The sequence below is a fragment of the Jaculus jaculus genome, chromosome 9, assembly GCF_020740685.1.
Source record: "Jaculus jaculus isolate mJacJac1 chromosome 9, mJacJac1.mat.Y.cur, whole genome shotgun sequence".
Taxonomy (NCBI): domain Eukaryota; kingdom Metazoa; phylum Chordata; class Mammalia; order Rodentia; family Dipodidae; genus Jaculus; species Jaculus jaculus.
In genome coordinates, this window is record NC_059110.1 from 102,133,063 (window position 1) to 102,161,048 (window position 27,986).

Genomic DNA, 27,986 nt, shown 5'->3' on the forward strand with positions numbered 1-27,986 from the left:
TGGTCTGGCCGAGCCGCTCGGTCTGGCACGCTGGCGGCCTGGGGAGCAGCCCGAAGCCCATGAGGGCCGCGCGCCCCGCCGCGGGTGCAGACGACACGGCGCTCCGGGCCCCCGAGGAGGAGCGGAGGATCAATGCGGTTCCAGAGCCGATTCCAGCGGTGAGAGAGAGGGGTGGCCCGGGTCCGCACATCCCGTCCTGGGCGCGTGCCCCCCGCTCCACGCCTGGCGTCCTCCGGGGCATCTCCTCCTTCCCTGGACCCCGCGCCTCACCCGGGTGCCCCTCGCGATCTACACCCCGGGCGGGACCCCGTGCCTCTCCCCCTTCCCTGCACCCACGGGTACACCCCGTTGCACCCTCCCGATCCCCATCCTGGCCGCGCTCCACCTCCCTCTGAGGACCGTACCCCAGCTTCCCTACTCAGGGTTCGGCCTCCGTCGTTGGACCCCCGGGGTGGGGTTGGGGTGGGGGTCTGTGCTCTTCCTTGGGGAGAGATTTGTTTGTTAGAGGAGGATTGGGTGGCCTGAGTGTTTTTGTCTGTGACTGGCCCTCATGACGAGGAAACTGAGGCACGCTCCCCGGGGTACCAGCTTTGCCTGGGCTGTCGGAGGGGCCTCGCAGGTTCTAGGGCATAGAGTGCCATGGAGATGCTATTTTGGGATCTGGGCAGGGGTGAGCTAGCATTCAGGTGGTGAGACTTGTGGTTCAGACGCTTGGGTTAGGAAATGAGGGGTAGAAGGAGGAAGAACCGAGGAGGCGCCACCGGAAGGCAAGTTGGCTGCTCTGCACTGGAGAGCTGCTGGGGACACCTGGCTGGTGGGGGAGACGGTGGTCTTTCTTCTCTCTGGGTACCTACACTGAGGCAGTGATGGAGGCTGCCTGGCTGGTGGTTCCCAGAGGAAGCTCTGGGCTTTTCTATTTTATTTAAGTGGGTGAAAGTTCACCTCTTCTGGGTTTCTGGTAACTCTCCATCTCTTTGTCTAAGCCTGGCAGCCATTCCCATTCCCAGACCTTCAACAGCAGCGGGCTCACTTAGTGTGGGGTGTTGATGAATCCAAAAGCAGAAATGGAGCTGGAGACATGGCTTAGCGGTTAAGTGCTTGCCTGTAAAGCCTAAGGACCCCAGTTCGGGGCTTGACTCCCCAGGATCCACGTAAGCCAGATGTATAAACGACATAAGACATGCATAAGAACATAAGACATGTGTCTGGAGTTCGTTTGCAGTGGCTGGAGGTCCTTATGCGCTCCCCTCCCCCTTTCTCTCTCTCTGCCTCTTTCTCTGTCTCTTACTCCCAAATAAGTAAATAAAAGTAAACCAAAGGCAGAAATGCATGAAATCTTACAGGCATGTTATGGTTGAGTTTTAAGGCACCACCTTTCATTTCAACGTTTTAAAGTGCGCTTTTTTTTCCCTTTCCCTTCTGTTTCCCCTCACTGCCGACTCACCCATTAATAATGCTTATCTCTTTCCTCCCCCACTTCCATGATAAGATGAGTTGAGGTAGTCTGTGCCAAAAAGAGGGAGGTCAGCTTGAAGACTTAGATTGACTTCTGAATATTGCTCATCACCCAGGGGGTGGGGCAGTGCCTGGAACCATTCCCTGAGGGAAACCTCACACCAGTGGTTCCGTGAGCAAAACGGAACCTCAGTGTTTGGGCCTTCCAACCCGACATCAGGAGTGAAGGCCAGAGGGGTCTTAAGGGAGAATGTAACATTTAGGCATTCAGGCATGAATGGTAAAGCCCTGTGTGGGGTGTGTTTGATTTGGTTTTACATGTCTGTATGTCTGTGCTTCCTGTTTTCAGAGCACAGTGGTCATATTCTATGAAATTACCCCTTCCCTGTTTTCTTTCTCTTCTGTTCCTTTGATTTTCAAGAAAAAAAGGACTGTTTTTATTGGTTGCACATACATTAAAACAGTGCTAAGATGGAAAAAAAAAATAAAACCGCTTTAGTAGATTCAGCTATCTTGTTTTTGATGGACAGTAATTTCTCAGTTGTGTTGTAATTTGCGCTCCATTTTTAATGCTTTTGAATTAAAAACACAGACATTTACTTTTGGTATAGACTGATTTTCTTATTGGCTGCACATTATTACAGTGTATGAACATCCTTTTGTGAAATCTTTATTTATTTGAGAGGAGGAAGGAAGGAGGGAGGGAGGGAGGGGGAGAATGAGAAAGAGGGAGAGAGAATATAGACACACCAGCGCTGCTTCTTACAAATGAACTCCAGATGCATGTGCCACTTTGTGCTCTGGCTTTATATGGATATTAGAGAATCCAACCCCAGCAGTCAGGCTTTGCAAGTGAGTGCCTTTAATCGCTGAACTATCTCTCCAGCCCATCCATGGACATTCTTGACAACAGCTAGATTTACCCTGATATTAATTAAGTATTTAAGTAATTCCTTAATTTCCTGTTTCTCAGTGATAGTCTGTATGTAAGCATCCATTTGAACTTGGAAATGAAACCCACAGATTAAAGAAAAAGTAACTTGATGAGTTCTGATTTTGTCACTCACATGTTGAACATAATATTTTATACCTTTTAAAACTGTGTTTATTGTATGCCTTTCTGAGCATTGAGTATGTATAAGTACACAGGAACTGTAGGGAGGGACACACTTGTCTTCGAACTCATGTGTTCTTTTCACCTGGTAGACCTACGTGTCAGGATTCATGCTGAGGAACACTTGATTGCAATAAGAGCGATTCATTAAGCCAGTTTGTATGTAGCTGTGTCCACATTATAAGGACACATTGCTGGTTTGTTCATAGTAGACCATGGTGTTTATGGTGCCTTTGGGTCAGCTTCCTGACTCCTGCCATTTGTATAGAGGAGGTCTGTAAGGAGGGTTTAAAGAACATGACTTCACAAGAGGCTTAGGATCAACATCATTCTCACATTTTATCCCTTTCATTTATTTAGACTTTCAGAATACCTAAACATGCACACAATTACTGTTTTCCCTTCCCAGCATTTCTGATGATAATAACTGCTAACATTCATTGTGTGTGTGTTTTTACCAGGCATGGCTGTTGGATGTATGTATGTGTGTGTGTGTGTGTGTGTGTGTGTGTGTGTGTGTGTGTATTCATATATATATTCATATTTTACCCTGAAGGACAAATTGTATACCCACTTAATGCAAGAGCAAGTAAGTTTAGAGAGTAACAGACTTAAATTTGTTTCCCATCTCTCTTTACCACCCTCACTGTAGGTTTTCTGTCTCCCTAAAGAAAAAGATGCGCTCTCCCTCAGCTCCAATATCATATGGACTGTTTGGGAACACACGTTATGCTAAAGAATTAGAAAGCTTTCCAGGCCTGCTTGCTGTCTTTTTTTTTTTTTTTTGCATAATTTTAGCACATCGAATCATGGGCATGAGATAGTCTCCTTATATATGCCTTCTCTCTTTAATAACTGACCACAGCGCCACTACTGGCATTGGATACTCTGAACCAATGTCATGCTTTGCTGTAGAGGGGACTGGTATGATAACAGCTGTCTGCATGGTCAGCTTAAGCTGTGACATGAAATGATGTTAAAGGGGCTCTGGGAATGTTTCTTGTCTTGGCCTTCGAGCTTTCTTTTCATGAGATTCAGTGGGGTTTGTTTGTTTGTTTGTTTGTTTTTGCTGTGTGACTGCTTGTTGTGCTTAAGTGCAAAACCTGTGCAATCCCCCAGTAAAACTAGATTGACTCTGAATTCTCTCTGTTAAAATAGTTTGGCAGTAGCTGGAAGGGTCTGTCTTTTTGTTCATCCATTCAAGATAAGCATAATTCAGCATGAAGTGAACCTCATGCTTGGATTGGAAATGGAAGAGTGAAGACAGTTTTGTTGGAATTTATATTATAGTGGGGAGAGATTAAATTCTAAAAAGTTTAAAGATCAAATTTTTACTAAGTATTGTAAGGATTCAGCTTGGGTGACACCAGGATGTTCCAGAAAATCTCTGTTAGCAGGTGACATTTGAGTTGGGCTTGAAGAATGAGAAGTAAGTGAAACTGGGAAAGCCTGTGGAGGCCAAAATGAACAGCCAGCGCCTGACGGCTGATCTTAAGGGGTTGAAGGTGCAGAAGGAAGGTGGAGGGTAGGTTGATGAAGGGTGCAACACTGAACCTGGAGAAGAGTGGGCTGGGCACATCATAGTGTTTTCCAAGTGCTTTGCGAAGCCAAAGATGGGCTTGTAGTTGGGATAGGGGTGTGTGTTGTGATCTGGTTTTAATAGACTTGCAGCTGCTGTATAAAGAAGAGGAAGGTAGCAAGGAGGCTATGTTTCCAGGTTTGAGCTGCTGGGTGTTGATGTCTTGCTTTAAGATAGGGCTGTGGAGTCCTAAAGGTGGACTAAATTGGAATATATTTTGAAAGTACTGTTGACCATATTTGGACCTGGAAAGTAAGGAACATGAGAGACTGGAAGACACCTGTGGGGTTTACCTTGGGTCTGTGAGCTCACTGGTGGGTTGCAGACCGACTTTCAGATAGGTTGATAATATGTTCATGTATCATGGCTCATGCCTGGGTCCCTGACTCCTTTTTATCACTGTCACTTTGAAATTCTGCCATGGGGTAAGGGATGCATAGGACCATTCAGAAAGCCAGAGACAAGAGAGAATATTGAAAGAGAAAGTAAATGAATGAACAAATGAACAAACCTTGCTTCAATACGAGTTATGTTAAATGCAGTTCCTTTTCTCAGGAGCAACTCACCTTGGGCAGCATGATGGCTACTCTCCTCAGAGCCCTGGGCAGCCATGAGGGTCTGCTCAGTGATGCCAGTGAGGGCTGTTTTCCATAACACATGAACTTATCTTTTCCTTCCTGCGGAGAAGAGACTAAGCCCAGTATGTGGGAGCTTATTTGCATTTTACATCTGCTTTTTCCATTTAGGTCTTAACGAATGATTTCTTCAGACACTGTGGAGGCGGTTTGATTGTACCCTGGCAGATTGAAAGAAATGGAAAGATTGTATTATAATTTCCCTGCAGAACAATTGTACTGTCTGTCCTCCTGAGCCCTAGTCAGTAAAACACTCCCAGGATAGTTGCTCTTACCTTTCCCGAAGTGCCTGACTCCTCCCTTATTCACCAGGACAGGCGGCTTAGGTCCCTAGAGAGAAACATTATTTTTTTTCTTCTTGACAATTTCTGCTCACTCTACTTTTGACTTGAATTATTCCCGTTGGGCAAGGGCCAAGCTGTCACAGATGACGACCACCCAGCTTCTTCACTTGTAGGAGAAAATACGAAAGCCAATCTCTGTTGCTGTGTAATGTCCGGTCTATTTTTAGGCTGGGCTGCCTGAGACATAAATTGCTATTTTAGTTTGCAGACTGGTGGTGAGTAGATGGCTCCTACTTGCTGCACCCAACATGGCACACTTTCAGTTTCATCCAACCTCAACCATTTTGGAGCCCCACTGTTCTCTCTGAAAGTCCTAATAGGGCATGCTATGCTGGGTTCTGTGTGGTATTTCAGGGTGACCATGTGATCACCTTCAGTGCTTGGGGCATTCCTAAAGCATTCTTCCCAGGGGTGTAATTAGTTTTCTTTTACTGCTAAGAACTGCACCACCAACACTCTTATCCCTTAGGAGGTTAGTAAAATAATTTAAAAGATTATCAGGAGAGAAAAGAGGATGCTTGAAATTATGTGTCTCTGTGCAAGAATAGCTTAAACAAATCCTGAAGCTACCAGCGGTGTTATTTTTCTAAGCAGTTTTCAAACCACTCAGTAAGTTCATATAGGCACTACAAGTTTACATCTAACATATCTTGGTCCAAGTGGAAATCTTCACTGGCCCCAGTACATTCTATAGTAGATGTCTGAAGAGTGTGTCTGGAACTAACATTTTACCTGTACTTATTTGATGTGAGGATTAACAGGGTCTTCTTAATCAGGGAAGAGTTAGTGTTGTGTTTAAAAACACTGTTGGAAAGGCTTGATCATGCATTTTAACAATTTATTTATAGGGCCTTTTTTTCCCTCCCTAACGTAGGATGTCACTGTAGCCCAGGCTGACCTAGAACTCATTCTGTGGCCCCAGGCTGGCCTCGAACTCAAGAAGATTCTCCTACCTCAGCTTCCCAAGAGTTAGAAGTAAAGGCGTGCACCACCATGCCCAGCTATCTATTTCTAATTTAAAAAACGTTTTGTTTTGCAATTTGACTTGCTGTTGTGTCAACCTATTGCTATTTTTCATCCTGTAAATGAATAATGTGTAATTGGTTAGTGACAAAAAAAGTACCTCTAACTATCCCAAATTAGCTGGAACAGCAAAGGATACTAGTAATGATTATTTTTCATTTGTAACTGAGCATGTTGGCAAGACAACCCTCTGAGACCTGATTGCTGTTGGGGCTCTTTCTGTATCCTTTGTTCAGACAGTTGTTTTCTTGAGTTGTTTTTTCCAGAGAACAGTCAGAATGATCTAGAGTCGGGCATGAAACCAGGGGTGGGTGTGGGTTGGTTTGGGGGCTATCCTCACCTTCGTGCTAAAATAGAAGGGCAGGTCTTGTGTAGCTCATGTTTTCATCCTGTTGCTTAGAGGGGATGTAGAAGATGAGCATGTTTGCAGGTGTAACAGGTTTTGGTATTAAGATTCGCACCCTTTTGTGTAGATGTGTGAATTTAGAGAAGAGTATCAAGTACTAGTTTTGTGTTTGGTTCTTGAAGCCGACTCTTTTCATTCCGGCAGAATAGAGGTGAAAGCGGGCCTCCTGGCTTAGGCGGCCTTCCAGTAGTCAGGTATCATTTAAGCTGCCTGGTGCCAGAGCAGGTGATACTAGTCCAGCAGGCCTCTTAATGTGGGGTGCAGAGTTTACAACTCTGCATATGTAAATCTTGATGTATTCTGTGTGAGAAAAACCAAATGCATTGTTTACCTTCTCATTTAATGACAGTAGCTGAAGTTGAGAAAATTTTCGCTAATTTAAGCTTTGGTTATACACCCCACACTTAGCTGCTAAAGAGTTAGATATGGCTTCTGTGTGCTTTGGGGTGGTAGGCTTATCTTTTGAATAAACTGAAGGAGCACTTCTAGTAACCCAAGCGTTTGCTCTAGCCTCATTGCTGTTGGCCTAGTTCACACCTTTTTAATGGCTTTGGTGTTCAGCCTGTAACTAAGTGCTTTTTTCTTAAACTAATTGTTCACTTTTCTTTTTATTATTCTTTCTTTATTATTTCTGTCCAAACTCTCTTTTAAAGTTATATGTTTTTAATAAGGCAAGAAAGAAATAGGTTTCTGTATGGCTTATTTAGAACATCTTTAGATTTGGTTAACCCCCACCCCACCACCTTCTCCTTTCCTCCTCTCTCCCCTGAGCCCACTCAGATCACCCCCCATTCGGCCTCTGCACTTACGTGTCCACTATGCCTCTCCTCCTTCCCTCCCTCCTGGCCGTTTCCTAGCTTCCTGGCTTCTGCAGCTCACATACAAATCTACAAAGACTGAAACTAGGCTCCACCTATGAGAGAACATATGGCATTTAACTTTCCGAGTTACCTTTCTTAACATAATGTTATCCAGGTCCATCCATTTCCCTGCAAATTTCATAGTCTTATTTCTCTCCACAGCTGAATAAAATTCCATTTTTTATATGCACCACATCTTCATTGTTCATCTGTAACCAGGTGCTTTTCCAGTGACATCTTCATTTAGAATGCACCAAGAGACCACTGTAGCACGCCCATAGTTCTCACATGATGCTGACGCTTCTCACACGATGGGTTTTTGTTTCTACAGTTTCATGAACCATCGGGCCCCAGCCAATGGCCGCTATAAACCAACTTGCTATGAACATGCTGCTAACTGTTACACACACGCGGTGAGTACCAGATGTTCGCTACTGCCGTCCTTCCGCAGGGCTTGGGGGGAGGAAGGGGTTCTTCGGTTCCCACAGCAGGAGTAGCTGGACTTCCCATCTCTGTGACCTTAACTACCCGTGTGGAGAGTGCTTTGTGTGTTCTGACCTGTAATCCATTCTGTCCTGGATTTGCCCCCCCACCTCCCAGCCAGATCTGTAGGAAAGTGGTAGTCAAGTGTCTACTTACAGGACAGCCAAAGAAACTTACTTTTGAAACCTGTTACCCTGGTGCATTGAAAAAGGGACTTGAAGGGCATCTTTCTTTCTCCACAGTGGCCATCATTTCTCAAAGGAAATGTTATTTTTATTCTTTTAAAGAAGAAACTGGTGATTTCTTGATTAACATTTTTCTTCCCTACATAAGCAAATTATACCTGTTATTTAAAGAGAGAGAGAGAAAGAGATAGCTTTCTCCCCCACAAAACATGCATCCAGGTCTGGTAGTGCAGGCCTGTAATCTCTCCTGCTTGGGAGGTTTAGGCAGGAGGCTCACAAGTTCAAAGCCTGTCTAAGCTACAGAATGAGTCTAAGGCCACCACGTATAACTGAGGGCAGGGCTGTAACTCGGGTGGAGCACCTACAAGGCACATTTGAGTTTGCAGGGTGGGGTGGGAGTTGGGAAGAGAAGCAGGAAGAAATACATGTAGAAAGAAAAAAAGGCCCAGAAGTAAAAATCGTTTAAAAAATAGTTTATTTGTGGATAATTTTTCTGCTTGCATTTGCAGTCTCTGTATTTTCATAGTTTTCCTGTTAATGTCATGGAATTGACATTTTCTTATGTCTTTATAAATTTTCTTTGTCTTTTGTTTTGTTATTCCCTTCGAAAGTTGCATTTTGTTAGACTTGAAAGGAAAGTCGTGGCTGGGAGGCAGTTGAAAAGTAGAAGTAGATGAGATGGCTCATTTACTCCCTTAGTGACAGGTGTTTGGAAGAAATAGCTCATTTGTTGTGGATAGGGTTGGGACGACACAGTGCTTGGATACTAACTGTTCCTTATCTCTTCTGAACATGTCATTAGTTCAGAACAACGTAAACTAAAATTAAGTAAAATCTGAGAAAAACACCGTGTTAAGATTTTAGAACATCAAATGTAATTTTACTAAACTACATACAGATTTGGGGCCCTTAGAGACCATTGAAATTTTGAAACAGACAAAAAATTTCTTCTGCCGTTATTTCATTAAAGATAGGACACTGCCTTGTGTGGCATATGCCCCTGGTTGGAAGGCTGTCACCAGAGGATTGTGAGCTCAAGTCCAGCAGGAACTGTATAGTAAGACCTTTTCTCAAAGCAAAACAAACAAAACAAAATCAAAGAGGATACTTTAACCGGAGAAAGGACATAACTTCAGAATAAAAGGGTAGTCTTAAAAGTAAGTAGATTTTGTTTTATGAAAACTTTAATGTTTCTGTCCTTATTATTTTTGTTTTGCTCTCAGCCAGTGAAAACTGGCATTGAAATTTTGGGTTTGTATTAGTGAGATATGATATAGAAGTTGGGGTTGGTAGCTCACACTTGTAATCCTAACACTTGAGAAATGGAGATAGGAGGAACAAATATTCAAGGCCATCCTTCCTTACATAGTGAGTTCAAGGCCAGGTGTGGCTGCCTGAGATCTTGTCCCAAAAATTTCTAAGAAAGAAAGAGATAAGTGAGAAGCAGGTATTACAATGAAAGTTCCAGATTCTGGTTTCTTAGAAATTTTTGAATAGATAGGTCTTAGGAATGGATTACTCAAAGCTTACTATTTTAAGGCTGGAGCTTCCTGCAGAAGCACAAGGGCCCGAGGGAGCCGTAGACTGCCCGTGTCTGAATCTCCATGCCGTCCTGTGGCCCCAGTCCTGTAGGGAAGCAGAGACCTGGGAATTGCCAGAGCTGACAGAGAAATGACAAGCTGTAGGATCAGTAGGAGACTGTGGCTCAAACCAGAATGCATAGAAGATCTGTGGAGCAGCATCCCCGAAATTCCACTCTGCCCATTGCAGGCAAGCCCACCCACCACAGGCAAGCACATGAGGTGCCACAGGGGCACATACACTTATGGACTCCACACACATGCACACATAAGCAAACCACAAAAATAAAATTTCAAAAATACCATTTTAAATGAAGTAACTCCAAAATTCCTTTGTTCTGCAGTTACTCCCAAATTGGTAAAATGAACAGACCCAAAGTAAATGTCAGAATGTGTGAGTTCAGCATTTGACGTGCTGTGGGTGTGGTGTTTTGTGCAGTATGTATTGACTTGACCCACTCAGTTATCCTCTACGGAAGTAGTGGGATCTCAGTCATTCCGGGTGCAGCAGAGAAAATAAGAACCCCTGGGGAAATTTGGGTATATGCTTAATGTTTGTCTGTTTCAAATGCCTCCTCCAAATCAGATAAGAGAGGAGAATGAAATGTGCCCTTGTTTAATGAAATTAGGATAAAGAACATTGGTTTTGCAACAGTTGGGTAATGCCACATCCTTGCTTGTTTGTACCCTTTGGCTGGTGTAGGTCCTGTGCCCTGAGTGGAAGTTCCTGCCTCCAATGCGGCTCCTAACTTCCTCTGCTCTCATTGTGATTATCCCAGGGAGGCAAATTATTTCCCAGGGAGGCAAATTATTTTCCTGAGATGGTTCCTGGGAACGCTATATTAGCAAGAGTCTCAATCCCAGCAAAGCCAGAGTGTTTATTTCTCTTTCTCATACCCCCAGTTCCTCATTGTTCCAGCCATTGTGGGCAGCGCCCTCCTCCATCGGCTGTCTGATGACTGCTGGGAAAAGATCACAGCATGGATCTATGGGATGGGCCTCTGCGCCCTCTTCATCGTGTCCACCGTATTCCACATTGTGTCATGGAAGAAGAGCCACTTAAGGTACAGCGAGGGCACTTGCTCTCTGGGCAGATCAGCACAGCTGACTCAGCGTGGTGCTCAATCCACACTGCTCCACTTTAGTCAGCCAAGGCAGAGTAGATGTTTTCCTGCTTTGTAGGATTTAATGCCATTCTATAGTTCAGGACTTTTTTTTTTTTTTTCCAGTTTTTGAAAAGTCTTAGAGGACCCGTATGGTCTAAGAAAGCAAGGCATTCTAAGAATCTATAAATGGTATCTTGCCTGCTCTCCAATTCTAGCAACTTAAAATCCTGAGAGCTAGTTTCTGTTTCTGTCCCACACAGCACTGGGCTGTAAGAGAGCAGTAACTGTGCACTGAGAAAGCACGTGGAACATGGAGCTAACAGTGAAGCACTTACCAAATAATACTATAGTCCTTGGCCTCCCAGCAAGGACATGAAAGTCTTCCTGTGGGTTTTTTTTATTTTTTTAATAATTTTTTTGTTTATTTGTATTTATTTCTTGGGGAGTGACAGAGAAAGAGGCAGATAGAGAGGGAGAGGGAGAATGGGCGTGCCAGGGCCTCCAGCCACTGCAAACTAATTCCTTATGCATCTGGCTAACGAGGGTCCTGGAGAATCGAGCCTCGAACCGGGGTCCTTAAGCTTCACAGGCAAGCACTTAACCGCTAAGCCCTCTCTCCAGCCCTCTTTCTGTATTTTTTAAAATATATTTTTATTTATTTATTTATTTGAGCAGAAAAGACACGGAGAGAGGGAGAGGCAGATAGAGATAATGTGAGTGCCAGGGACTCCATTCACTGCAAACAAAATCCAGATGCATGTGCCGCCTTGTGCATCTGGCTTACATGGGTACTTGGCAATCAAATCAGGGCTCTTAGGCTTTGCAGGCAAGTGCCTTAACTACTAAGCCATCTTTCCAGCCCCAAAAGTGTTTCTCTTTGTAGTGAATATTGATCATCATTTATGTGGGAATGAGTTGCTTACAAAATAGAGATAGCAATAATTGAATACATTAAACCCAAAAGGGAAAAAATTCTTCTCAAAATCGGAAGACTCAGAGTAGATGAAGAGTGATTTAAAGTAATACTCAAATGCCTTTTGGGGTGGACATGGTTTCACATGTCTGCAGTCTCAGTGCTCAGGAGAGGGAGGGGAGACCAAAAGTGTGAAACCAACTTGGAATATATAAATGAGAAGAGGCCCTGCCTCAAACACACACACACACACACACACACACACACACACACACAAAAGAAAAACACAGTTTGGTTTTATAGAATGAAAAAAAAACAACTCATTAATCATGGTGGCTCTTATCTGCAATCCTAGTACTGAGGAAGCTGAGGAAGAAGGGTGATCATGAATTTGAGGCCAGCCTGGGCTACCGAGTGAGACCTTGTTTCAAAACAAACAACAATACAAACCCTGATAAAAATTTAAAACCATTCCTATGATCTAATACTGGAAGGATGTGCTTCACTTGCAAGTGGGCTTTCAGATTTCTGAGTCGCTGGTTTCATCAGTGTAGAATCATGGCATGTTAGAACTGGAAGGGCACCTGGGCATCATCTAATCCATGCTCCCCTTACTTTCCATTGCGAGAACAGGCTCAGACTGACCCATAGAAAGGGGTCACCCAGACCCCTGACTCCCAGCCCTGTGTGTTTTTCACATACCCTTCCAGCATTGCATAAACTTTACATTATGCTACTCTTTCCTGCAAGATAACAGTTCCGTGTGCCTAAAATAAAGCCACAGCACTGAATTACAGGGCAGTCTGGGGCACACAGACTCACAGGGAAGTCACAAGAGACCTGGTGCTGGCTCCTCAGGGCACACTGTCATGGGGCCCAGAGGCCTGTCTGGAAGCAGAGCACTTTATTATCTTCTTGGCACGCTCATGATTGTGGTTGCCTCAGCACACTTGCCTTTGATGTCTAGATTTCTGAATCAATACGGAGTTGTAGATGGCTGCTTCATTACATTATCCAGGGCCTCTCTGCCAGGGTCTGGAGAAGGTATAATGGAAACAAGACTCTTGAACCTTGAAAGAGCATTGCTAGAATCCCAAGTCATGTCAAGAGTTTTGCTGAACATTCTTTTTAAATTATCCAATAGAGCCTTACCTTAAGCAGAAGAGACAAGGGGAAGGGAAATAACACTAAGTATGTGCTAGGTACTTTCCTGAGTGCATAGCCTACGTCACTGCACTAATGTTTTATATTATGAAATTGTTTCTATTTAACTAGTGAGGATAATGAGACAGAAAGGGGGTTGGCAGGTCTTTTTCTTTTGGGGACTAACAAAACTAGGTACTGAACGTAGGGTGTCATACATGCAAGCAAGTACTGTGCCACTGGGCTATGTCCACAGCCTTCTTTTTACTTTTTATTTTGAGAGATATCCAGGTGGTCTTGAACTCATTGTATATACCAGGCTGGACTTGAACTTGAGATCCTCCTGCCTCAACCTTCCAGTAGCAGGAATTACAGGTCTGTATCACCAGGGCCAGCTGGTAGCAGATCTTGAATAGGATTCTGGGTTTAACTTCCTGCCCTATTACTGCCTAAGAGTCTAGAAAGCAGAATTAGTCCTCAAATAACATCAAGTAGGAGTTAAAAACAGGAGCCCAGGGCTGGAGAGATGGCTTAGCGGTTAAGCACTTGCCTGTGAAGCCTAACGACCCCGGTTCGAGGCTCGGTTCCCCAGGTCCCACGTTAGCCAGATGCACAAGGGGGCGCACGCGTCTGGAGTTTGTTTGCAGAGGCTGGAAGCCCTGGCGCACCCATTCTCTCTCTCCCTCTATCTGTCTTTCTCTCTGTGTCTGTCGCTCTCAAATAAATAAATAAATAAATAAAAAACAGGAGCCCAGGACTCGCCCTTTTCCTGTATCATCAAGCCTGTCTTCTAGCTCTTCTCAAGAGCAGCTTGTGGCCTGGAGTCATGACTGCCTTTATTAATGCCCCTGGTGAATCTCACAGGTATTCAGGTTTGAAAGACATTGATCTAATGTTTGCTGGCATTTATCTAAACTACTGTCTGTCATGAATTGTAATTTCCACCTAGTAAACTAAATGCCATTCATTCCCGTAAGTGTGATTTTCACTTCCTCACTAACACAAGTCCTCATCAGTCTCTTTTGGCCAGTGCTATGTGAAGTGAAGCAAAGCCTGGTCCTGGCGCTCTACCAAATGGCAAGCCCCTCGCCCCCAACATACACACCTTCGCCACACTTCTAAAACCGAGAGTAGATTCTAGACAGTATTGCATACCTATTAGCCCAGCACTGGAGAGGTGGAGGCAGAAGGACCTGTGGAGTTCAAGGGTGCCTTGACCACCTAGTGAATTTGGGGCCTCCTTAATCTACTTAAGGCCCTGTCAAAAGAACAGCTGGGGGGTTGGGAATGGCTTACCTGCTAAAGGCATTTGCTTGCAAAGCCTGATGGCTTGGGTTTTGTTTCTCAGTACTGTAAAGCTAGACACAAAGTGCTGTGTGTCTGGAATTCATCCGCAGTGGCAGGGGGCCCTGGCGTACCCATACTCTCACGAATTCTCTTTCCGTCCTTCTTTTTTCTTTCTTTCTCTTTCTCTCTCTCTCAAATAAATAAAATATTTTTAAAATGCCTGGGGAAATGGCTTGTGGTTAGGTAACATGCTTGCTGTGCAAGAATGACATCTTGATGCTGTATCCCTAAGACCCATATAAAATACTGAGCATAGTACAGGCCTATAATCCCAGTGCTAGAGAGACAGAGACAAGCAGATCCCTAGGGCCTAGTGGCTACCTAAGTCCAGCCAAATTGATGAGCTCTGCATTCAAGATGAGACCCTCTCTCAAAATCTAAGTGGAAAACAACTGAAGAGGGTACCCAATAGCAACCTCTGGGCTCTATACACATGCACACATGTGCATAGCATGTGCACTCCCACAGATGCCAGCACACACCATGAACATACTCCTGTCAAAAGAATGAGGGCGTAGGGGAGGGAGGGAGGAATGAAAGGGAAAAAAGAGAAAAGGAAAGAAAAAGAAAATCATGCATTTGTGCTCTCACATACCTCAGTAAAGAACAGATTCTGTCCTATCCATTTTGTGAGTAGACCTTAGTAAAGGATCTTTACACACATGCTGCCCTGATTCCATATTGGAAGGAGGAACTTTTGTAGAAATTCAAGTGGCCACCCTCTTCTTACAGCAGCAGATGCACCTTTCTTATATTTGTTATTGCTGTTCCTAAGATACTAAATTTACTTAGTTATAATCAGTGTCCACTCTGGTATGTTCAAAGTGATAGCTTTTTAAAGATATTCTGAAAAGGTAAGAATATAACCTCAGTTCAGGAATTGTTTTCTAGCATCACACTGGGATAGGAATGATGGGGTGTTTGCCCTTGAGGAGCCAAAAGAAATTTAAAGCATCAGGAAAGACAAATGTCTGAGCACCATTGGATGCCTTATGTCTCATTATCTATTATGTGTTATTGTGCCTTCATAGAATTAAAATGAGGAGCTGTGGCTCTGAAGGACCAGTGTTATAAATGGTGTGAGAAACTAGAGCAAGAATGGAAATTACAACGTTGTGGGGAGATAACCCTGTCCTCCAGTCTGCAAATTGTCAAACCCTTTTTCTGACTTGTTTTCCCCCAACAGGACAGTGGAACATTGTTTTCACATGTGTGATAGAATGGTTATCTATTTCTTCATTGCTGCTTCCTATGCCCCATGGTAAGATATTTTTGAAGACAGTATTTTTATGATTAGAATTTGTCACTCCTTTCTTCCTCTCAACCGTGTTCCTAAGCCCCCCTGAGTGCACTGGCCCTCTCTGCAATGCATGCACACGTTCATCTTTTCTCCCAATCTGATTTTTTTGATCAGACTATAGATTTCAAGGGGAGCGTATTGCTTTGTGAAGGGATATTTGGGCATAAGATGGTTTAAGAGCAAGTATCATGAACTAGTATGGAGCTAGCTTTTGAAATATAACCTTTCCTTCCAAATGCTTTCCATATATCTCTGCTGCTTTTCAGAACACTTGGAAATTGAACTCAAGTGGAAATGCTGTTAACTGTGTATGAGGGAAAGCAAGTTTCCTTTTGCAGTTCACACTTTTCACTTCGTACCCGGTAGCTCCTGTGTACCAGCACCTTTCTTTCTTGTTCCTTTGGCTACCAGACTAGCCAAGTTAGCAAACTATTGAGAATACTTAGTATTCTGTGGTTTCCTTGACCTTACTATCCTTCTGGTACATATCAAGTACAACCTTTTGTTCCTTTGAAACCTAGGTGTTATATTTACCTTCTCTTTGCTTTGACAAAACATCTGACCAAAAGCAGCCAATGGGAGAAAGGGTATTTATTTTGGCTCACAGTTTTGAGAGGAAACTCCATGATGGCAGGGGAAAGCATGGCATGAGCAGAGGCTGGACGTCACCCCCTTGCTGACATCAGGCGGACAGAAGCAGCAGTAGAGTGAGCTAAACTAATCCTGGCAAGCTGGGGGCTGATAAATCTCAGGTTCTACCCCCACAACATCCCCAGCAAGGCTCCACCTCCCAAAATGTCACCAGCTGGGGAGCAAGCATTCAGAAAACATTTATGGGGACATTTGATTCAAACCATGACACCGAGACTAAAGAAACATTGATTTTTCCTCTCCCCCTGGTCCAGCTAAACACTAAGAAGTTTACGTGCCCTTCATTGCTGCAATCACTAGAAGCACAGGCTCGCAGATGCTGGCTTCTGCAGCCTCAGTTATACAAAGGAAATGTAATTGTCCGTTAGATAAAAAGTAAGCGCCAGCACTTCCCCCTGCCTCTTACCGTTAGAGCAAAAATGCTTGAAGGCTTTTTTGAAGCAATTTAAAGTAAATACATAAAAATTATTTTTAAATTTGAGCTAAAATGTTAATATAAAGTAGGCAGTTTGTTCACATGAGATTTTAGATATACAAGTAGTTCATTTCCCCTTTGGAAATATTTTTATAGTTAAAGCCAAGCAGAAAAAAAAATTGGGTTTTTTTTTTTTTCCTATTTGTTCTTAATATAACATTTGTACAACTGAAAGTAGACCACAGCAAATTCAGACCTCACAGCAGCCCATGGTTAAAGCCTCACAAGACGTCTTCCATAACACATGTCAGGGCAGTCCTTGTCATGTTCTGTCTTGGCAGAGTGGTTGCTAATGGAGACCTAAGGACTGTGTATTGGGTGTCTGCTGTGGGTATGTGATCCTGGTTCAGGATTGTGTTCAGGGTTCTCATTAAGCTTTGTAAGCAGTCCACTCCCAAATGTGTGGTTGGCGATAAAAAGCAGGCAGCCTTTACCCCTGTCTGCCCTGCCAGGAAAAGTTAGGTGTGACAGGTGTGCTGGGACTCTCCTCAGCATGTCTGTTTTAAGCTGGTGCTATTTTTAAACCATATCCAACTAATTCTTAGAAGTAAAGGTCAATCACAAATTTTATTATTAAGCTCTTAATTTTACCCAGGATGACCAAATGCCTCTTCATTGTGTTAAATGCCCTTTCTTCCTGCTGTTCTGTGTTCTGTGTTCGGTGACTAGAGGAGAACACAGTTCTACAAATCCCTCCATTTACCCCTTCTGTTCTTTGTTGTCGTGTTTACATTTGTAGGTTAAATCTCCGTGAACTTGGACCCCTGGCATCTCACATGCGTTGGTTTATCTGGCTCATGGCAGCTGGAGGAACCATTTATGTATTTCTCTACCATGAAAAGTAAGAGAAAATAATTTGCATTTGATAGCTTGACAATTAACTGCCTAAATTATTCCTTCATTGCAATGCACTATGCTTTATGCCCGTACTTCCAATAGTAGAAATACATAAAGTGGATAGGGATTACTTGTAGTAACTCTTTGAAGCCTTGTGGCATTCATTATTGGTAGACAGATTGCTATGGGACATACACATGGCATGTGTGTGCTGTGATGTGGTGGGGCAATGTGGCTGGTCACTTTAGAGCCACTGGGACCTCCTTTTGCATCTGGAGCAAACTAGAACATCTGTGTTTCATGAACATCACAAAAGGACAAAAAAAAGTTTCTGTGAGGATCAAGGAAATCAGATACTAAGAGTATCTTACACCTAACCTGGATAGGAACCTAGAAGATGCTCAAATAGGCTGCTTGGAGATGCGAGTCTAACTTGGGGACACAGCCTTTTACCTCCACATCATAAGTGTTAAGCAATAGAACAGAACAGCAGACTGGAGGATGCCACTTTTATCTAGAGCAGACCTCCAGGGTCATCTATTTCAGTTCTGTGCTTTAAAGTTGAGAATGTGTAAGACACACATCAAATAAGTGACTCATCTGGAAGTTAGGGTTCAAGTGTCCAGGTTCTAACTCCGTAGTTCTTGACACTATTTCATACATGAGAATCTGAAAAATCTCCTACTATGAAATACTTGCTATTAGTTTTATTAACTTACAGATCATTAAATTCTTTTATCTCTTCTGGTTGTCAGAAATGTTTAAGTGAGATTAACTACACTTTTGTTCTTGCAGGTATAAAGTGGTTGAGCTCTTTTTCTATCTCACAATGGGATTTTCTCCAGCCTTGGTGGTGACGTCTATGGTGAGAAGCAGCTTTATAGTTTTAGTTACTTCCTTTTAAATCATTGAGACTCCTACGTGATTATAGATATATAGGTTTTTTTTTAATTTATGGCACATCCATTAAGGAGAAACTAAGGTGTGTGTGTGTGTGTGTGTGTGTGTGTCTGGCTGGCTGTCTGTCTGTCTAATGCAGTCCAGCCACTTGCCCTAGGTAACTGTCTAAGACTTGGAGAAACAGTATGGTTAGGTATGTTTTCCTTCATTTGATATTTCTTTTGTATTTGTTTCTCTCTTTTGGAGGACCTTTCTGTTTTTTCCTCCCTGTCCTTTTTTCCATCCCTTATCCTTCCAAAGAAGAATATTGTCAAATTATGTAACTGTACAAAAATGGTTATTTATGATTTGTTCACATAGCTGATTTCACCTGAATCTCTCAAAGAAGGTATTTGGAGATTTGCTATGATTAAGGAAACCTAAATTACTGACTTGTTTAATCTGAAGGATTAGGAGAATCTTAAAAGGCTATTTGCAGCTACGAGTGGTGGTCCACACTTGTAATCCCACCCAGCTATGACAGGAGAATTGCTAGCTTGAAGTCAGTCTTGGTTATAAAGCAACTAGACCCTATTAAAGGGGGATTGGAGAGAAGAGAATATAAATAGCAAAAGGTCATCTGCTTTAGCATTGTATTAGATAGTTTTAAAATCTTTTCACTTCTATCATTTTTTTTCTGTCACCTGGTTTTCCCCCCACTTTGCTTGATTTGGGGAATTTTAAGTGTAGAAGTGATGCATTAACTTTACTAGATTGTTATATATGTATGTATGTATGTGTATGTGTGTGTGTGTGTGTGTGTGTATATATATATATATATATATATATATATATATATATATATATATATGACTTTCAGATCAAATTACTGGCTAGAAATCTATATGTTTCTGTAATGTTGAAAGAAAAAAATGTATATCATTAAGATCTTCTGGTCCAGTCCAACTGGTTACTTGTACGCATGGCTTCTGACACTAGCCACCTTATTAGTTAAAGAGAACCAGTGTGTTTAGTTTGAATTCCAGTTTCAACTGTCAGTGTCAGAATTACAAGTACACATACACACAAACTAGAAAATAAGGAAATAAGGTTGTGAAAAGGTAACAATGCATATTTCCTTAAGATACAAGGTTTGTGATGGTTTTAGCAATTACATAGCATCAAACATGTATAGTTTAGTTGATAAAGGCATCAGGGAATGGGGATGCAAGGGAGGCACATGGCTGAAACGGAATCTGCTATAGCTGCCATCTAGTTAGAGGGCAGTTCAGGACACCTAGAGCAAGACAAGCAAAGCTTATGTGGATAGCTTACTAATTATGACAGCAGAATTCCAAGGCAGTTCCCTCTGGCTATCATGAAAGCAGGTTTATCCAGTAATTTTACTGACCTAAATCTTTAATTGGCATTTTCATAAATGGGACAATAGCACGTGACTAATGTTAGGATAATCAAGCAGGAGGACCCTACAGTGATGCCGTCAAACTTAAAATCCAGCAGCAGATAGTACTCTTTTTCAATAAGAGTATATAATAAAATTTTATAATGTCCTTGCTTGGAGAAAATTCAGGCTGCTATGGAAACAGGCCTGCAGTGCCAAAATAAGTGGTTTTGAGCTGATTAGAAAGACAAGTCGGAGGCAGGGCATGCTTGGAGTGCAGATGATGCTGCAGGTAGGAGAGCGAGGCATGGGGGAGCCCAGACCAGGGCGTTCTCAGAGAACTGGAACTAGTTAACTGTTTGGAACCTGAGAATTTGTACCTGTGTGAGCATGTACATCTATATGTGGAGAATGTGTGGTTCGCATAGTTTTGTGATAACCCTGGAGAACTAGACAGTCCAGACCAAAAACAGTTCTGAGGAAGGAGTAAAGACTGAAGTTGTAGTGATGGTGAGTCACTGACTGTGGGCCGGATACTTCTGCCATGGAGAACTGGAGAAGGAGTAAAAGCAGCCATTTTCTGGCATGAACACAGACAATACATGACTGTGGACCCTGAAAAAAGATAAACTGAAATAGGAGCTTTGAATTCTCCCCTTTCTTTCTCTGGCTACTTTCCAAACAGCACCCAAAGGAAGTGGAGCTCAAAGAGCAGCTAAACAGAAATTGGCTTTTCTGAATGCCGAGTCAGCTGGAATTTGTGGGGACAAGGGTTTCAAAAGGAGGGAGTGACTGAGAGGAGAAACCCCAGAAGTATGCAAAAGAGGGACCCTGGCAAGCTTCAAGCTGCATCTGTGCAGGGTAGAACGCTACAAGCCCTGGCCAAGAATAAGAATTTGAAGGCTCTAAGTGGAGATTCCAGCAAATACCTGCTTGAAGGAAACGTTGGAGTTTGTATGATCAAACATCACAGGCATTCAGCTAATCCCACCAGAGCCACTCTGTAGGGGGGAAGAAACGTGAGGAAGTATTGTGGCTCATAATTTTGTAAGTTTCAATCTGAGGTCACTTGGCTCTATTGAGGCCAAGCGTCACGCAGGGGAGCAAATGGTGACACAAAGTTGGCTTCCTTGTAGCAGACAGAGATACTTAGGAATGGGTCCAGGATAACCCTGTCTCTCGCTTCCTTCAGCAAGATGCCACCTCCAAATAGTCCAGCTATGAACTTATCAGGGGATTTATTTGTTGAGGTTTGTATCCTCATGACCCACCTACTTCCCAAAAGCTCATTAGCTGGAAACAATGCCATTCAAACATGAGCCTCCAGAGGACGTTTCTAGATTTGAGTCACAACAGTGTAGATGAAGGTCTACCCCAGCCTTGTCCTAACAGTGCCCAAAACAAACCTTGCAAAGGTCAGCTTGACCCTCAAATAAGCTGCCTGCCATAACTGAGCTCCTCCATCTTCAGAGGAAGATGTCAAAATCTGAACTCAACAACTTGGTGTTCAAACACCCAGACAGGGCCACCAGGTAGGCAAGAAGCAGGAAAGCCCATCTATGTCTAAGAAAATACTGGTTGGAGGAGAGGAAACAGATCCCAGAATGACAGATGCTGATATTTGCTTCAAGGACAGTTCAGTAGATGAGAAATCTCAGAAAAGTGGAGAATATACAAAAGACACCACATGGGAATTCTAGAGTGTTAAAGCAGATACACTCATGAGTGAAGACAAAGTCTTTTTCCTTTCTCAATTCTTGTAAGAGGTGAGTGAGAGGCTGTCACATGTAGAAGGTAGGCCGTGTGACAGGAAGGGTGGGAGCAGAGGAAGAAGGCGGTGCTGCTCCTGCCGGGGACTCCTCGCCTGGGGGAGGGGAGGTACTAGAGTAGTGCTGTAAGCTGATTTCCTCTGTAATCCGTAAAATGCCCCTAAGCAAATGATCAACAAAAACTGGCAAGTAGAAAGTAAGTAAGTGTGATAGCCAGAAAGCAAAGAGAAAAGAAATGGTGGGGTACTTAGAACTGCTTATAGTTAACTTAAAAGAGGGCCTGGCATAAAGAAATGATGTCATTTGCAGGAAAGTGGATGAAACTGAAAATCATAGTAAGTGAAATTGCCAGAGTCAGAATGAGAAATATTGTGGTTTATTTCATACCTTGATGTAAAAATGCAAAGGGGACTGTTAGAGAAGAGGAAGAGGACTAGCAGGAAGGGAGGAAGAGGATGGCAAAAGAGGGCAATGGGGAGTGACTACGACCAAAGTCCATTGTACACGTGTACGAAAATGTCATAATCAAACCCACTCTCCTGTACAGTTAATACACGCTAATGGAGAAGTGATGGACTAAGAGGACAATGGAAACACAGACGAGGTAAAACCAAGTAGTCAGCTGAACCTTAGACACAATTCACATTTTATGTATATTATGATAACAAATAAAAATGAATTAAACATCCCAATTAATTTTTTAAATTTTATTTATTTATTTGCAAGAGAGAGAGAAAGAAGCAGATAGAGAGTATGGGCAAACCAGGGCCTCCTGCAAACTGCCACCTTGTGCATCTGGCTTTACATGAATACTGGGGAATCGAACCTGGGTCCTTTGGCTTTGTCAGCAAGTACCTTCACTAAGTTATCTCTTCAGCCTGTAAACACCCCACTTTAAAAAATGCTTTTTTTCAGAATTTTTTTTTTTTAGTTTGAGGTTTTCTTTTTTTAATTTTCATTAGCATTTTCCATGATTATAAAAAAATATCCCATGGTAACCCCCTCCCTCCCCCGCTTTTCAGAATTTTTTAAAAGCAAGTATCAGTTCTGTTTATCTGAAGCCCACTTTATGCACATAATTAAAAGAATGGAAAACACATGTCATGAAAATACATAGTACATATGAAAACACAGTTATGAAGCTGAAATGGTTACAGCAAGTGAGACAACGTGGAGAACACAGCACGCACTGCTCCCTGAGAGGAAGGCGGTGTATCATACCACAGAAGGTCGCCCTTAAGAAAGTAAAACCAGCACAGTGACTGGGTGCTCAACAGTGGAGCCTCTAAAAACACACACAAGCAAGACAAACACTGTCACATTTGGAGACTTGAGAATTCCTCTCAGAAACTGAACGCGCACTTAAACATATGGATAAAGAACTGGAAAGGGTAGTAGCTATGACAACGTAACCAACAAGTTAACCTGATTAGCAAGTCAGCAACACACAAAGTCTTGACTAAAACCGATGACATACTAGATCTGATACTCCTCAGTGTCAAAGAATCGAAATTGCGCAACAAAAAAGGCATGGAGAGCCCCCAGATACCTGAAAATTAACAACATAGTCTTTGATTTGAATAATAAGACAACCTAGCCACCTGTGGGCCGTGGCCTGAACTGTGCTGAGAAGGAAGTGTTCTTTTTCAATGTTCCCATTACTGTGTAACTGCTGATTTCTTGTCAGTTTCCAGTCCAGTTTCCATGAAGGCATTTCTTAGGTGAGATTGGAATTTACCTCGTAGACAGAGTAGATTATTGTACATAATGTGCAGAGATCTCAGCCCCTCAAACGAGGACCTTAGAAGAAAAAAGAGAGAAGGACTTTCTCCACTGCGCTGCCTTCGTTGTACGGGCTGCAGCATCAACGGTGTCTGGCCGGCAGCCCACACTACGAATTCAGACTCGGACACCCCCAGAAGTGGATGAGCCAGATCCATAAAGTAACTCAGTTAATACACATGTGTGTGTGCATGCATGCTCACAAACACTTGCTGTTGGTTGTTTCTCTGGAGAACCCTGAATAACACAAGTAAAAATGAAAGTTTAAAATCCATGATTGAAGCTTCTGCCTTAAGCTGGGAAGGAAGAAAAGGTTAACCTCAAGTAATGGGCAGTAAAGCATTGCAGGGGGGTTGGGGGCATATCTGAGTGGCAGAGAACCCGCCTAGCAAGTGTGAATAAGCCCTAGGTTCAGTCCCTAGTCCTGAAAAAACTAAAAATAGGGAAATAGGAATCAGAAGACCTTAAGCAGATAGAGAAAATCAATACCAAAAGTTCCACACCAGTGTGTACTGACCAAGAAATAGAGAAAACATAGAATGAGATTAGGCATAAAATAAGGTCATATGAAATGTCAGTGTGGAGCCTCGCTGTCAATGTTACAGAAGGATAATAAGTATTATGAACAACTTTATACCAATAAATACAGCAACTTTGATGAAGTGGACAAATTTCTTGAAAGTTTTATCCAGTCATATACTCAAGCAAGAACAAAATATGACTAGCCCTATGCCTTTAAAGAAACTAAGTTTATAATCGGAAGTTTCCTGCAAAGAAAACTCTAGGTCCTGATAGCTTCATTGGTACACTCTGTCAGGTTCTTAATGTCTGAATAATCCCATGTCTATGCAAACTTCCAAAAGCTTGGCAGGTAGAGGCAGGAGGAGCAGTGGTTCCAGGTCACCCTTGGCTACACTGTGAGTTCAGTGCCAGCGTAGGCTATGTGAGACCTTAAATTTAAAACGTGGGAGTGGAGGGAAAATTTTTCTGCTCATATTCTGAGTCCAGTAACCAAATTAAATTCTCACACTACATAATAGCAAAACAAGAACCTAGAAACAAAACCACATAGAAACATAGCAAACTACAACACCAAGCCAGTGTCCTTATCCTTCATGAGACTGAAAAGGCTCCAACAGAATATTTGCAAATCGAATTCATCAGTATCTAAAAAGGAGACATAAAGGGAAGAGAAAGGAAGGGAGGAGGATACTTAATAGGTTGATATTGTATATATGTAAGTACAATGATTGTAATGGGGAGGTAATATGATGGAGAATGGAATTTCAAAGGGGAAGTGTGGGGGTGGGGAGGGAGGGAATTACCATGGGATATTTTTTATAATCATGGAAAATGTTAATAAAAATTTAAAAATTAAAAAAAAAGAAAAAGGAAAAATTTGTGAAAAGAAAAAAAAACAAAAAAATTAAACAGTGAAAAGAATTAAGGGCTAGAGAGATGGCTTAGTGGTTAAGGCATTTGCTAGTGAAGCCCAAGGACCCAGCTTTGATTTGCCAGTACCCACTATAAGCCAGATGCAGAAGGTGGCCCATGCATCTAGAGTATGTTTACAAGGCACTTGCCTGCCAAGCCTAAGGACCCAGGTTCAATTCCCTAGAACCCATGTAAGCCAGATGCACAAGGTGGTGCATGTGTCTGGAGTTCCTTGGCAGTGGCTACAGGCCCTGGCATGCCCATTCTCTAGGCATTAAGCTGGTCATGATGGTGCATGTCTTTAATCCCAATACTTGGGAGGCAGGGTAGGTGCAACACTGTAAGTTCGAGGCTGCCTTAGGAGTACATAGTGAACTCTAGGTCAGCCTGAGCTACAGAGCAAGGCCCTACCTTGAAGAACAAAAAAATAAGGCATTGGAACTTGGGTTTGAATCCCCAGTACCCATGTAAAGCCAGATGCACAAAGTGGTGCATACAACTGGAGTTCATTGGCAGTGACTATAGGCCCTGACATGTCCATATTAATTCTCTCTCTCTCTCTCTCATAAGTAAATACATAAGGACATGAAATGCCCAGGCTCAAACAAACATGCCTGGAAGCATGTAGCAGTTGAGGTAATAAACCTTGTTCTGTGTACTCTGTCCTGTGTCCGCTGTAAGGATGCCATAAACTCACAAGCAGGGGTACCTCAAAAGAGCACTGTCGAGCATGCTGCAGGAGATCAAAGGGAAGTGGATACCCTGGCTGAGATGTGACTTACCAGCCAATAGCTTGGGCCTTGCTGTCTAAGGAAGGAAGCTTTCAAAGGGGAAGATGAGAAGCAGCAGCCAGGATTGTACTAAGTAAAGTGAACCTCCATGACTAGTCATGACTGAAGTCTGCTTCAACATGATGTTAAGTAACAGAATGTGCTGGTCTGTCGTGCGGAGCCCCCAGTGTGGCCCATGGGCCAGATCATGACTGCCAGTCCCAAGGGTGCTTGCAGGTCTGGTAGGAGAGGTTCTTTTCACAGACGAGGGTTCTGTTCACACCAAGCTTTATTGATCAGAAAATCAGGAGCCTTGAGAGGAATTATAGTGTCTCCTCCTCCATGTCCCTTCAGAGTAACATCAAACCTGTTTTATTTTCTTTTCTCCCTGACAGAATAACACCGATGGACTTCAGGAACTGGCCTGTGGAGGCTTAATTTATTGCTTGGGAGTTGTGTTCTTCAAGAGTGATGGCGTCATTCCGTTTGCCCATGCCATCTGGCACCTGTTTGTGGCCACGGCAGCTGCAGTGCATTACTACGCCATTTGGAAATACCTGTACCGAAGTCCCACAGACTTCATGCGACACTTATGACCAGTCTGTGTGGGGTTCCAGACCAGTATTACCTTAGTTGTGGCACTCGGGAGTGGGGATAAGAACTGAAAGTTGCACAGGGAAGGAAAAAACTCTGTACTGACATACATACATACATATACATACATATATATGTATGTATATGTATGTATAAAATAATTACTGTGAAAGTATAAAAGCTGTGTGCTGGAGTTTTCCTCTTCACAGCCAACAAATAGAGTAGTGAATTGATTATTCATTCCATTCCACTTTCATGAAGGACTCTGGACAGACTTGGCCACCTGATGTTTACAAACCAGAATTTTGTATTTTCATTTTACAGGTTTTACTAGATGATCTTTGTAAATTACTAGGTCAGGTTGTAACAGTCAGTGCAATAGCAAAACTTCCTTTTTAAGAAAAAGTAAGGTCATTTCTACCACTTTCCCATTCACTGTGTAATGAATCATGGACAGAACCAACACTACATGTTACCATGTTTCACCTTGACACAACATGGTCATTTTTTAAACAAGCTTTCATTTTTTTGTAAATTTTTAAAAGCGTTTCATTGACATGCATCTCTGCGGTTCCTCATTCACCTGGTGAATTTCTGCAGCAAGAGTCAACATTCCACAAACAAACATCATACCTCTTCTGGTGGTTTTATTAAGTATGGAGAAGTTGCCACTTTTTAAAACAGAAGCTGCAGTTTTCTAAACTTTCCTGCCAATCTCTGACTGCATTCAGTGCTGCTTTGGGCCACTATACTTGACCTGGTTTGAGCTAAAAATGATGGAAAAGTATTTTGATACCTACTTTTTCAAAAGATCCAACTTTTCTCTATGCCTTTGCCATGTCTTCTCCAGGGTCTCTTGACAGTGGAGGAGAGCCCTGTCCTTATTACGAAAGCATTGGGTTGAACATCTGCCAGATGCCCTTTTGAGTATCTGAGTTAGGGCACATAGCTGCGTTATCTGTTTGGTACCCAATGTTCAGTCATTGTGGTTAAGTCCTTGTCAAGTAGCTTGATGTCCACATTAAATTGTGGAACTAGATGCATAAGGTCACGTTTCTGCCTTCCATCTGCACTTCCCAGTGTACCGTTCCCCCCATATAAGAATATTTAAAGCATTATTAAACAGGCAGAGACACATGCCAGTGCCCATGGGTCTTATGCTGGCTCAGTGGAGTGGTATTTATATATCATTTCTAGACTTCTCTCAGTGTCTTATATTAAGATTGATGTGTCAGTTAGTTGATCTTTCTTGGTGGTGTTTTAAGAAATGAAGTCACTTTGCCTTTTGATGGGATGTCAGTGTCAGCTATTTTCTAGAGATGGGCCGTTTAGTGGAATGGTCAGATGGACTATGGTATGCTTATTAATTGATAGCCCATACTGTTGAAACCTGGAGAGAGAGTTTATTTTGGGTACATGTTTAGATTTTGGTAAATTATATGGTAACAAGGATCAGAATTGATATTTGTTGATGAACTCTTCAGTGGGCAAAGGGATCCAGTGACAACCACCACCAGATACCCCCTTTCTGCATGATTCTGAACATCTAGCTACCCGTTTATATATTTTATTTTTAATATTAGCTTTTGTGGATTCACCTAAAGTCTGCTCAGAAGTAACACTGTCAAAACCACTAAAGTGTGTGTGTGTTTGTGTGTGTGCGTGTGTGTAAACTTGTGCTGTAGACGAGAATAAACTTGTCACTTGGATTGATTCCACTATCTCTGTGTCATATGTCTGAAAATGAAGATGAATATTGAAGAGCTAAAGCTCTTCTCATACATGTAAGTTATGGACTAGTCAGAGTGGAAAGTAAAACAAGTTGCTCTTCATTTATAACTTCTCTGATCTGCTTTCTAAATTCCAACATGGCAGAGCCATCTGAAACATCAAGCGGCCTACTACCAGCTTAAAGTATGC

At 42.7% G+C, this 27,986-nt stretch overlaps 1 protein-coding gene across 2 annotated transcripts; it reads left to right on the forward strand.

Moving 5' to 3' along the window:
- Mmd (monocyte to macrophage differentiation associated) lies at positions 1-27,780 on the forward strand. 2 transcript variants are annotated; one of them, XM_004669981.2, is made up of 7 exons: positions 1-158; positions 7,748-7,829; positions 10,568-10,728; positions 15,360-15,434; positions 17,339-17,440; positions 18,232-18,301; positions 25,868-27,780. In XM_004669981.2, the coding sequence occupies exons 1-7, from the start codon at positions 133-135 to the stop codon at positions 26,066-26,068; spliced, it is 717 nt and encodes a 238-aa protein (XP_004670038.1). In that variant the 5' UTR covers positions 1-132; the 3' UTR covers positions 26,069-27,780. The 2 variants fall into 2 exon arrangements, with proteins under 2 accessions (XP_004670038.1, XP_045015422.1); XM_045159487.1 differs by lacking the exon at positions 17,339-17,440.
- The last annotated feature ends 206 nt before the right edge of the window (positions 27,781-27,986 follow it).